General features: G+C 46.0%; 3 protein-coding genes and 1 pseudogene across 3 annotated transcripts; 3 read left to right on the plus strand and 1 right to left on the minus strand.

Annotated features, from left to right (window-relative positions):
* Nucleotides 1-709: 709 nt before the first annotated feature.
* VMO1 (vitelline membrane outer layer 1 homolog) lies at nt 710-1,339 on the minus strand. Its single transcript, XM_037066288.1, is given in 2 exon segments — nt 710-970; nt 1,255-1,339. Coding segments are annotated over 2 exon segments (303 nt in total). The 3' UTR covers nt 710-752.
* A 1,281-nt stretch (nt 1,340-2,620) lies between these two features.
* GLTPD2 (glycolipid transfer protein domain containing 2) lies at nt 2,621-4,268 on the plus strand. Its single transcript, XM_037066209.1, has 4 exons — nt 2,621-2,746; nt 2,856-2,920; nt 3,184-3,350; nt 3,463-4,268. Exons 1-4 carry the CDS (start codon nt 2,641-2,643, stop codon nt 3,995-3,997), a joined length of 873 nt encoding a protein of 290 aa, XP_036922104.1. The 5' UTR covers nt 2,621-2,640; the 3' UTR covers nt 3,998-4,268.
* Nucleotides 4,269-7,384: 3,116 nt separating this feature from the next.
* LOC119001102 (uncharacterized) lies at nt 7,385-7,468 on the plus strand (annotated as a pseudogene).
* A 2,936-nt stretch (nt 7,469-10,404) lies between these two features.
* PSMB6 (proteasome 20S subunit beta 6) lies at nt 10,405-12,456 on the plus strand. The gene is made up of 6 exons (XM_037066215.1): nt 10,405-10,545; nt 11,001-11,068; nt 11,406-11,537; nt 11,653-11,782; nt 11,974-12,118; nt 12,240-12,456. The coding sequence occupies exons 1-6, from the start codon at nt 10,444-10,446 to the stop codon at nt 12,380-12,382; spliced, it is 720 nt and encodes a 239-aa protein (XP_036922110.1). The 5' UTR covers nt 10,405-10,443; the 3' UTR covers nt 12,383-12,456.
* Nucleotides 12,457-12,727: the final 271 nt, after the last annotated feature.

A 12,727-nucleotide genomic window follows, 5' to 3' on the forward strand; every position in this document is an offset into this window, starting at 1 on the left:
CATCATTACATTAGCCAAGATTAAAATGAAGGAGAGAATCCTAGAAGCAGCAAGAGAAAAGGGGACAGTCACCTACAAAGGAGTGCCCATCAGACTGTCAATTGATTTCTCAAAAGAGACCTTACAGGCAAAAAGGAGCTGGAAAGAAGTATTCCAAGTCATGAAATCCAAAGACCTACATCCAAGATTGCTTTATCCAGCAAAGCTTTCATTTAGAATGGTAGGACAGATAAAGTGCTTCTCAGATAAGGTCAAGTTCAAGGAGTTCATCATCACCAAGCCCTTATTATATGAAATGCTAAAGGGACTTATATAAGAAAAAGATGAAAAATATGAACAGTGAAAGGACAGCAAACTCACAGTTATTAACAACCACACCTAAAACAAAAGCAAACTAAGCAGACAACTAGATCAGGAACAGAACCATAGAAATGGGGATCACATGGAGGGTTAGCAACAGGGGCGGGGAAGGAGGAGAAGGGGGTAGAAGGTACAGAGAATAAGTAGCATAGACAGTAGGTAGAAAATAGGGGGGAGGGCAAGAATAGTAGGGGAAATATAGAAACTAAAGAACTTGAGACATGTGGTTATAAACTAAGGGGGGGAGAATGGTGGGGGAGGGGTGTGCGGGTGGAGGGGAATGAAGGAGGGGAATAGAACAACTGTAATGGTATAATCAATAAAATATATTTAAAAAATAAGAAAACTACCACTCTTTTCTGGGACCTTGTGCATCTCTGCGCTCTTGAGACCTAGGTCTGAGCCCATATCTTGATCAAGAACCCACTAGTGAGGAATCCATCAGGACACATCTTGTGCCAGGCCCAGTTGCCCCTGGGGACCCTGTTGGTCACCTAGATGACTTTAGTGTAGTTGCTGGAACCGTCTGCTTGGTCATGTCTGCAGCATGTTGCCTATAGCAGCAGCAGCTTGGCTCCTGCACCTGGCTCTATGCTACAGCCTCCGTCAGCTGTGGGGCCCCTTACATGGGTTTATAGCACTTCTGCCCCTAAAAGGGTTCCGATTGCAGAAGAGCCACTAGGACTAAGTGACACCAAAAATGGAGCTGCCCCCAGAACCCAGAAAACCTGACTCTCTACTCAGGGAGATGCACCAGACGAGGAAGGGCACCAGGGGCTGACACTTTGGAATTACCACCACCTACTGAACATTTACTTGTGGGGCCCAAATCGTGATTAGCCTTGTGCAATCCTGTTCTATTTAATCCTCACAATATTAGGAGGTGGGAATTACCCTTCCTGTTTTGCAGATTTAGGAGCTGGGTCTTGGAAGTGGCAAGCAATTTATCTAAGGTCACAGTCAGCAAGCTGGGGAACATTCCAACACTGGGGGGATGGATGCGGAGGCTCCAGAATCCCAATGGACAGGATTGGTCTGAGACAAACTCGGGGACCTCCAAGGTGTGAGAGAGGATCAGAGTGAAATAGGGCAAGAATCCATGAGGGACCCAGGGCCTTCTTAGCAATTGGGGTCCTGACTCCTTGAGAATCTGGGATACTCCTCATCCCAGAAGAAAATACGCAGAGCCAGGAACAATTCTAAGTTTAGGTACAGTTTACTAAGAACAGGAGATCTTGTGTGTGTGGTTTTTTTTTTTATTGCATCTTGTATCATTTCCTTGAATGTTTTCCCCCCATGGCCACCAGGTAGAATTCTAATTTGTGAAAACCAAAACAAAAAAGTTGGCTCAAATTTGTCATGGGGAACACCATCCCTGATTTGCCTGCCCCTCATACACATTCCTTTGATCTTCAACATATAGTTACTTAACAATATTGTGTTTATGCCTAAGCAATATTCTAAGTGCTGTGAACAGAGCTGCAACCAAGAAAAGCAAGGGCCCTGTCATCAGAATTCATGATCCAGCGGAGATCAAACTGTAAATTCTCCAATGGATCCTGAGCTCCAGGAAGGCACTTTTTTGTCTTCTTGGGGCCTAATTGGGGCCTGGCATGTGGAAGTAGTTAATAAAAGTGGGTTTGATAAATAATTGGGGACTGACCTGGAGTTTAAAAAATTAAACCACAAAAAATGGAAGGCCATAAAGCTCGAAGTATATAATCAAGATGTCATGCATCGAGATCAAGACAAGGTCCTCTAGGATAAGTTAGAGAATTTAGAAGTGGGTGTTCCCTGGATCCCAGGTGCTCCATGCTTGAACTTAATAGGTAAGATTTATGAGCAATTGCGGTAAGCTTTTCCATTTAGTGTTTGCACATACATTGTCATTTAATCCTAGAAAACTACCTATTATTATCCTCCACTTACAGTGGAAGGAACTCAAGCCCAGAGTTAATTTAGGATCCACACCATTGCTTAGTGGGAGAGCTGGTTTTCACCCCAGACTCCCTTCCCGATACCCGGGCGGCCTCTTACTACAACCTGGCCCTACAGGAAGGAAAATAGAGAGGTGTCATTGCCACCAAATTCCCCAAACCCTCTTACTCTGGTTTCTCAAGCTACGGATGCCGCCCTATGGGGCAAAGAGCAAAGGGGAGGGGGCCTTGGATTAATTATTAACTTTTGCCCCTCAGTGCACCCGGGCTTCTCTTCCTTCTTTGAGGTGGAGGGACAAGGACTGGGTAGGAGCACGTGACGGGGTGGTGGTCCCAGGCAGCTATGGGGGTCGCGCTGCCTCCACAGGTCTCCAGGCGCTGGTTCCGCCATACAATCCCTCTTGCCATCTTTGCGCTGCTACTTTTTTATCTCTGTGGTCGGAGCCTACGTGAGTGGCCTCTTCCCTCAACTCCCCCGGGAAGGAAGCCAGGAATTCAGGTCCTTGGGACCTAAGCTCCCTCTTCGAGCCCTCACCGCTCCGCCTTGCCACTCCCCAGGTGTCCTCTCAGGCTGCCGATTAGGGACACTGCCCTGCACTGCCGAGGGACCGCCGCCTTTACAGGTACGTTCAGGGCAGGGCTGGGACCGGGAGCTCCAAGTAGGACCCTGAACAGGGAGAAACGCAGTCAACCTGACTTTAGTGAAAAGTAGCTTCTCTTCCCAGGATCCTCTCTCCTGACAGCAGCTCAGAGTATGGCAGGAGCTCAGAGTATGGCAGCTAGACCTTAGGAGTAATTTCTTCAGAGCCCGACTTGGCTGCCTGGTGAAGGAGGCCCAACAGTCTAGAGGTTCTGCTCCCCCCCCCCCCAATATCTACTCCCCCAGGTGCGACAAGAGTCGGAATCCCTGGAAGCCCGGGATCGAGAAGAGGCTCAGTGTCTGGGCCCTCAGGGGATGCTGGGCCGCATGGTGAGGCCGTTCCGCGCTAGTCTGGACCCCGAAGGGGATGTGGAGTTGTCGCAGTACCTGGCGGGATGGAGGGAGTTAATCAAGTGAGTGGTCCCCCTTCCCCTAAACCAGTCCCCGCCCCGCCCCCCCCCAACATCGCCATCTAACCATTCCACTCTTCTAACCATTCCACTCTTCCCGCCACCAAACACACAGGCTCCTAACTCCCCTCGGCTCCATCTTCGCCTTCGCCACAAGCGAGGCCTTCACTAAAGTAACAGCCCTCGAGGCTCGGGTGCACGGCCCAGAAGCCGCGCACTACACGTCGCTGGCGGCCATGGTAGCGTGGGAGCAGCGGGCAGGACTGCTGGAGCGGCCTGGGATCGGCCCTGGAATCTCGGCCAACTCCGGCTCACGAACGATGCTCTTGCTGCACCGTGCGCTACGCTGGTCCCAGGTCTGCCTCCACCGGGTGGCGACCGGCACGCTCGGAGGCCCGGGTGCCGGCGAGCAGTGCAGCGACGCCTACAACACAGTCCTGGCCCCGCACCACCCATGGCCGGTCCGTCAGGCCGTCCGCCTGGCATTCCTCTCCTTCCCGGGTCGCGGCCACCTGCTGGAGCTGGCTTGTCCGGGAACCAGAGAGGCGGCTGCGCGGGCCGCCGTGGTCCGCGCCGCGGGCGCCCTGGAGGACGTCTACAACCGGACCCAGTGCTTGCTGGGCGAGGCTGGCCTGCTCCTGCTAGCGTAAGGCCCGCGGCTGCCGCAACCAGATCCGAGGCGGGGTCGACGCCGACCCCGCTAAGGGGCGGGGTCGGCGCCGAACTGGCTCCTGGTCGACTCTCTGCCACTCGCTTCCGGGGCCAGGGGGCGGGCACCTGAAAGCCCGCCTCTTCGCTGACGTCACTCGCTTAAAGGTGCTCCGCGGGTCGGGTAGGGGGTTTAGCTCCTCTCTCTATCCGAAGTCCTCAGAAGAAAGGAGGAGCTGTGGGGAATAAAAAGAATTCTTTGGTGGCCGTGGATTAAGGGCGTTTTCTATGATGCCAGCAGGCGCTTAAGGACATAGTAATAAATGGTTCTGGGAAGATGTGTCATCCCTGTTCCCGGCAGCCGAGAGACTCACACTCCCCTTGGCTATCTCAGCCACTTCTATAGTTTCCCTTGCCAACTACATGCTAAGTCTCCAGCCCAGGCCTTTCTCCTGAGCTCCAGCCCCATAAAGCCACATATATCCCGGACACCTCCACAGACACCGCAAATGCAACACGTCCAACTGGAATCCAATCGCCCCCATCCAAGAACTGCATCTCTTCTTGTGTTCTTTGTCTCTATGAATAAATGGCACCCTCTTCTGTCAACCACCCAAGCCTAAAACCAGTACATCATACCTCACACTAAGCAGAAGCTCAGCTCAATAATGTATCTTCATTAAATTGCTTTTTGCCCCCCCCCCCACAACCATAGTGAATATGAAGGAGCTTAGCTATTTCATACACTGGTAACTCCCAAATTATAACTCCAACTATGTTCCCCTGGACTCCAGAATCTTATCTATCCACCTCCTCATTCCACATCTCCCCTTGGATTTCAGCTAGACATAGCAAACTTAACTCGCCCCAAATTTCTAATATCCTCTCCTCCCAAAATCTTCCCTTTGTCTTTGCTATCTAAGTAAATGACAATCCCATTCCTCCAGGTCCTCACACCAAAACCTTGTAGTCATCTTGACTTTTTGTGTTTCTCTTTCATTGCACCTACATCCAATCCATAACAATCTGACCATTTCTCACTATCTCCACTGCTACCACACTTGTCGAGCCAACTTAATCACCTAGATAATTGCAACAGCCTCCTGATTGTTTCAGTCCCATACTTTGCCTCCCTATAGTGTATGTTCAATAGAACAGCCAAAATGATTCTTTAAAATGTAGTTCACACTATGTCATTTCCCTGCTCAAAACCTTCCAATGCCTGGCTGGCGAAGCTCAGTGGATTGAGCGCGGGCCTGCGAACCAGATGATCGCGGTTCGATTCCCAGTCAGGGCACATGCCTGGGTTGCAAACCGGTTCCTTGCAGGCTAACTACCAGCAGGGGATGCACAAAAGGCAACCATACATTGATGTTTCTCTCCCTCTTTCCTCTCTCCTTCCCCTCTAAAAATAAATAAATAAATAAAATCTTTAAAAATTAAATAAATAAAGTATTAGCATATCAACACGTCATATAAAAACATAGCCAATATTTAAAAAAAAAAACCTTCCAATGGCTTCCTATTGTACTCAGATGAAAAACATTTTTATTTAAGCAGGAAATTTTCTGGACCATGTTTTCAGGTGAGAATGATGAAAAGCTTCATAAGGGTCCTACCTGATTTGACTCTATACTAGCCAAATTGACCTCCTCAATATTCATTAAACATGTCAGATTTGATTCTGCCTCAGAACTTTTGCACCTGCTCTTCCCTGTGTCCATAAGGCTTTCCCGCACCCCGGTAAACAAATGACTTCCTTCCTTATTAGCTTCTGGTCTTTATTCAAATGTCTCCTCAGTAAGACCTTTCCTGATTATTCTTTTTAAAATTTCAACACATACACACACATTCCCTATCTCCCTTCCTTACTCTATTTTTCTTCTTATACAGTTCACTAACTATTGTAATTATTCGTTTTGTTGTCTCACCCAATATATATATATGTAAATTCTATGGGGCTAGAAGTTTCTGTTTTGTTTCCTGATGTACCTCCAATGCCTCAAACAGTGCTTGGTATCTAGTAGACATTTAGTAGTTTCTTGTCCAATGAATATATGAGAACTAAAAATAGTTCAGGTGGCCAGAGCCAAGAGAATCGAAAAGTAAAGAAGAGGGTTGCACAACACTGTAAATGTACTTGGTGTCACTAGATTGTACACCAAAAATGGTTAAATGCTGAATTTTATGCTATATTATTTACAATTTACTACAATAAAAATTTAAAAAGTAAAAAGGAGGCTTGATTCTGGTCACAATGGACAGGAGCAAGTTCATAAAGGGCCTTATAAACTATTTTACAGAGATGGGATTTTATCTCAAGCATTAATTTTAAGCAGAGTATTGTGTGGATTATAGACTCAGTTAAAAAAATCAGCTCCAGCTGGAGTATGTAGGAAGAGTATGGCAGATTCATAGGAGAACCACTCCACAAAATAATAGCAAAATACACATTCTTCTTAACTGCCCCTGTGACATTCTCCAGAATAGACCATATATTAGGCCACAATGAAGTCCCAATAAATTTTAAAAGACCAAAGTCACAAAAATATTCTCCAACTAAAAAAATGAAATTAGAAATCAATAACAAAAGGAATTTTGGAAATTCACAAGTCTGTGGACATTAAATAACACACTCCTAAACAACCAATGTGTCAAAGAAGAATTCAGGGAAAATATTTTGAGGTTAGTGAAAATGAAAACAACACATATTAAAACTTAGGGATGCAGCCTAAGCAGTATTCAGAGGAAAAAATTTTAAATGGAAATGCTTATATTATTAAATTTTTTTAAAAGAGCCCTGGCTAGTGTGGCTCAGTGGATTGAGTGCTAGCCTGTGAACCAAAGGGTCGCCAGTTTGATTCCCAGACTGGGCACATGCCTGGGTTGCAGGGTCCCCAGTGGTGGGGGAGCGGGGGTGGGGCGCAAGAGAGGCAACCACACATTGATGTTTCTCTTCCTCTCTTTCTCCCTCCATCCCCCTCTATAAAAATAAATAAATAAAATCTTTAAAGAAAATAAAAATTTTTGAAAAGATATTTCCAATCAATAGCTTAACCTTCCACCATAAGAAACTAGAAAAAGAAAAGCAAATCAAACCTAAAGATAAGCACAGGGAAGAAGACAATAAAGAATAGAGTGGAGCCCTGGCTGGTGTAGCTCAGTGGATTGAGTGCGGGCCTGTGAATAAAGGATCACAGTTCGATTCCCAGTCAGGGCACATGCCTGGGTTGCAGGCCAGTTCCCAGCAGGGCACGCACCAGAGGCAACCATACATTGATATTTCTCTCCCTCTCTCCTTCCCTTCCCCTCTAAAGATAAATAAATAAAATCTCTTTTAAAAAAGAATAGAGTGGAAATAAATGAAATAGAAAATAGACAAACAATAGAGCTTTGCGCAGTGGCAGTATCGTAGCCAATGAGGTTTATCCGAGGCGCAATTATTGTTCATTGAAAATAGATAAACAAGCCCTGGCTGGCATAGCTCAGTGGATTGAGTGCGGGCTTGCGAACCAGGTGATCGTGGTTCGATTCCCAGTCAGGGCACATACCTGGGTTGCAGGCCAGTTCCTTGCAGGCTAACTACCAGCAGGGGACGCACAAAAGGCAACCATACATTGATGTTTCTCTCCCTTTCTCCTTCCCCTCTAAAAATAAATAAGTAAATAAATAAAAGAAAATAGATAAACAATAGAGAGAATCAACTAATACAAAAGTTCACTCTTTGAAAAGATCACAAATTTGACAAACCTTTAGCTAGACTGACCAAGAAAAAGGATGGAAAACAAATTATTAAAATCAAGAATGAAAGGGGAGGGCCCTGGCTGGTGTAGCTCAGTGGATTGAGCACGGGCCTTTGAACCAGATGATCAAATAAATAAATAAATAAATATAAATAAATAAAATATATTTTTTAAAAAAGAATGAAAGGGGACATTACTGTGACTCTTACAGAAATAAAAGGGATTATGAGGGAATACTATAAACAACTGTAGAGTAGTAATTTAAGTAACCTAAAAGAAATGAACAAATTTGTAGAAAGATATAAATACCAAAACTGACTCAAGAATAAATAGACATTCTAACAAGACCTATAACAAAGAGATCCAGTTAGTAATTAAACAACAACAAAAAACTTTCCACAAGGAAAAGCCCAAGACCAGAGATTTTCACTGATAAACTCTACTAAATGTTTTTTTTTTTAGTTAATGCCAACCCTCCACAAACTCTTATAAAAATAGAATAGGAGGGAACATTCCTCTACTTATTCTCTGAGGCCAGGATTACCCTCATACCAAAGATATTTTTTAAAAAACCTACAGACCAATATATTGATATACTGTGTGAGTAGAGATGCAAAAATTCCTCAACAAAATATTAGCAAACCATATATAAAAAGTATTATACAACCCTGGCTGGTGTAGCTCAGTGGATTGAGCACAGGCCTGCGAACCAGAGGATCGCAGTTCGATTCCCAGTCAGGGCACATACCTGGGTTGCAGGCCGGTTCCCTGCAGGCCAACTCCCAGCAGGGGACGCACAAAAGGCAACCATACACTGATGTTTCTCTCCCTCTCCCCTTCCCCTCTAAAGGTAAATAAATAAATAAATAAATAAATAAATAAATAAATAAAATCTTTAAAAAAAAAAGTATTATACACATATTTGCCTTGGCCAGGTAGCTCAGTTGGTTAGAGCATCCTCTTGATATGCTGAGTTGCATGTTTGATCCCCAGTGAGGACACACACAAGAAACAACTAATGAGTCCTGACTGGTGTGGCTCAGTGTGTTGGGCATTGTCCTGCACACCAAAATGTTGCATGTTTGATTCCCAGTCAGGGGACAAGCCTGGATTGCAGGCCAGTTTCCTGATTGGAAGTGTGTGAGAGGCAACGGATCAATGTTTCTCTCACACATCGATGTTTCTCTTTTCTCCCTCCCTTCCCTTCTCTCTAAAAATAAATAAGTAAAATCTATTTTAAAAAATTAGCCCTGGTTGGTGCAGCTCAGCAAATTGAGCACTGGCCTGCAGACCACAAGGTTGCTGGTTCGATTCCCAGTCGGGGTATGTGTCTAGGTTGCAGGGCCAGGTCCCCAGTTGGGAGGGAGCAAGAGGCAACCAGTAGACATTTCTCTCACACATCAGTGTTTCTTTCCCTCTCTTTCTCCCTCCTTTCCTCTCTCTCTAAAAATAAATAAAAATATTTTTAAAGAATCAACTAATTAATGCAAAATCAAGTGAAACAATAAATCGATTTCTCTCCCTTCTCTTTCTAAAAAAGTCAGTAAATAAAAAGTTCAATATTAAAAAAAACTCTTACAAACTCAACAGAAAATAACCCAATTTTTTAACATTTTATTTATTTACTTTTGAGAGAGAGGGAAAGGAAACGTTTCTCTCCAGAAACGTCAATATGTGAGAGATACATCCACTGCCTCTGGGCATGCCCCTAACTGGGAACTGGGCCTGCAACCCAGGCATATGCCCTAACTGCGAATAGAACAAGCAACCTTTTGATTTGAAGGCCGGCACTCAGTTCACTGAGCCACACCTGCCAGGGTGAGATACATGAATTTTAAAATGGACAAAGGACTTCCACAAACATTTCTCTAAGGAAGGGATACAAGCTATACAAAAGGACAATTAGCATATGAAAATAGGATCAACAATATTAATCATTAAAGAAATGGAAGACAAACAAATAAACAAATCGACAGCATACCAATTCACACCCTCCAGAACGGCTACAGTAAAAATACACAATAATGCCAACTGGCGTGGCTCAGTTGGGCGTCCTCCTGCAAACAGAAATATTGCCATTTGGATTCCTGGTCAGACCACACGCCTGGGATGTGGGCCAGATCCCCAGTTGGGAGCATGTGAGTGGCAACCGATAGATGTTTTTGTCTTTCTCCCCCATCTCTAAAAATAAATAACATCTTTAATAAAGAAAAAATACACAACAGTTACTGAGGATATGGAGAAGTTGGAATCCTCATGCATGGCTGGTGGCGATGTAAAATGAGACAGCTGCTGTGTAAAACAGTTGCCGGTTCCTCAAATGTTAAACAGTTACTATATGACCACCAATTCCACTCTTCGGACTGTATATACTCCTAGGTATACACCTCAAATAAATGAAAATGAAAACAGTTTGCACACCGTAAGTCATAGGCTCAAGTGTGTTTTTAAGACTTTTTGAATTGCAACTCGGATCAAATATAGCAGTACTGCACAGTCCAATAAGAAACAATCCCTGCAGACTATTTGGGAGTATTGTTGTCTGCTTATTTGCCTGCCATGCTGCCATCAAGCACTCACTGTCGCAAAAGAAGCTTTTTTACAACCGTGGCCTAGTTTCGCCACCCGAAGGCCTCAGAGCACCACTAAAGGGAGTGACAGAGCGCTTTACGACAGTTGCTTTGTGGCAGTGCCGGAGGAGGAAGATGGCGGCCACCTTAGTAGCTGCTGGAGTAGTGGGCCCAGCCCCAGCTTGGGGTCCCGAGGCCCTTACCCCCGACTGGGAAAACCGAGAAGTCTCCACAGGGGTGAGGAAGGACTCTGGGTTCAGGAGATGTTGGAGATGTTGGACATCTTGGAGATGTCCAAGCCTTAATGCGATGGAAGGATAGGCCTGAGTGCGTTGGGAGAACTGGGGCGGGGGCGGGCGGGAGGTGGTCTGTGCTGTGCTGGAGGCAGGGGAGAGGTACCGTGAGTCTGCCGCGTGGTAATTTCATGATTGGATGTGGAAGGTAGGCGGAAGCGTAGAATTTTGGGATATAATGGGATAGCAGGCTTACAGCTGGGATGGACTCCGGGATCTGAGGGTTGGAGTTCTGGTATTTTGCGGGTTTTTGAGGCCCCCCTGAGATTGGACAATTGGTCAGTGGTATATGTACTATGTACTTTAGTACTCTAGGGACTGGATAGAGGGGTCATTGAGATTTGTGTGTGTTGGAGAATGTGCACAGGCCGGGACTCACCCCTTTCTCCTTTTTCCCAGACCACTATCATGGCCGTGCAGTTTGACGGGGGCGTGGTTCTGGGGGCCGATTCCAGAACGACCACCGGGTGAGCTCAGGACACACACGTGAAAGGTCTTCCCGTCTTTCTCTTCCTTCCTTGCCTGCCAAGCCCATCTCTACTCTTGACAGACAGCTCTGGCAGGGGGGTTTCGTCCCTCCCTGGAGATAGATTTGTGCCAGACTCTACGACTTCTCTGTTACCCTCACCCTTAGGTGAAATTTTGCGAAACTCAGTTCTCCAGCCTACTTCAGTTTGGTTAGCTAATATCAAATAGAGGAATTACTATTCCTGAGCCCTGAGAGAGAGGATAGAAATGGGGTGGAGGCGGGAGACAAGTAGGATCTTTTCCCTCACTATTCTTCCATTCTTACTGTTCTGCCAGGTCCTACATCGCCAATCGAGTGACTGACAAGCTGACTCCTATTCATGATCGTATTTTCTGCTGCCGCTCGGGCTCTGCAGCTGATACCCAGGCTGTAGCTGATGCTGTTACCTATCAGCTTGGTTTCCACAGGTGCTTGTGGGCTGGGGAGAAATGAGTATCTGAAGGGAGTTCGGACCTGAAGAGCTAAATAGTCTGACTCCCAGATCCTGACTCTGCCTTCACTATAACTTCCCTCATCCTCTAGTATTGAGCTGAATGAGCCTCCACTTGTACACACGGCAGCCAGTCTCTTCAAGGAGATGTGTTACCGATACCGGGAAGACCTGATGGCAGGAATCATCATTGCGGGCTGGGACCCCCAAGAAGGAGGGCAGGTCAGATATTCCCCACCGCCAGAGCAATGGAGCCATGCCTTTGATTCTTTCCCCACCCCAGCCGTTTTCTTTGTCCAGCCTCCACATCGCTGTTAACTTTTCCCGGATCAGTTCCACAATGTAGAGGTGAATGTACATGTGTTGTGGGGAGTGTACAACTGATGTCTCTTTGTCCTCCCTCCACCTGGCAGGTATACTCAGTGCCCATGGGGGGTATGATGGTAAGACAGTCCTTTGCCATTGGAGGCTCTGGGAGTTCCTATATTTATGGCTATGTTGATGCTACCTACCGGGAGGGCATGGCCAAGGAGGAGTGTCTGCAATTCACTGCTAATGGTGAGAACTTGGGTTTCTGGGCCTGAGCTTCAACTCCCACACCCAAGGCATGCCAACTTTCATCATTCTTTGCAGTGATCCCAGCATCTGACTCTGACCCACAACTGTCTTTTATCCACAGCTCTCGCTTTGGCCATGGAGAGGGATGGCTCCAGTGGAGGGGTGATCCGCCTAGCATGCATAGAGGAATCGGGGGTAGAGCGGCAAGTACTTTTGGGAGACCAGATTCCCAAATTCACCATTGCCACTTTACCACCTCCCTGAATCCTGGGATTCTGTGATACAGTAAGAAGTATCCCATACTGATACAAAATTCAATAAACAGTTTGTGAAAGAGAGCCTGTGTGCTTTGGGTTCTTTTTTCGACATTAAGCCCAAACTTGCTTGGCCAAGTTTGTACAAGGCATTGAAGAGGTGCCTTTACAGGGGTAGTTTTCAAACCTCTTCCTTTAGGCAATCTTCCCCCACATTGCCTTTCTCCTCTGCTATAAATCTAGGACCTTGTGACACCAGAGTCTGCTTAATATGGAAACTACCAACAAATGACCCTCCCCACACCCTCGTTCATGCCTGAGGTAGAACTCAGAATTCTGACTAAAACTGGGGTCA

The sequence above is a fragment of the Sturnira hondurensis genome, unplaced genomic scaffold (assembly GCF_014824575.4).
Source record: "Sturnira hondurensis isolate 20B ecotype Veracruz unplaced genomic scaffold, ASM1482457v3 Scaffold0016587, whole genome shotgun sequence".
Classification (NCBI taxonomy): Eukaryota; Metazoa; Chordata; class Mammalia; order Chiroptera; family Phyllostomidae; genus Sturnira; species Sturnira hondurensis.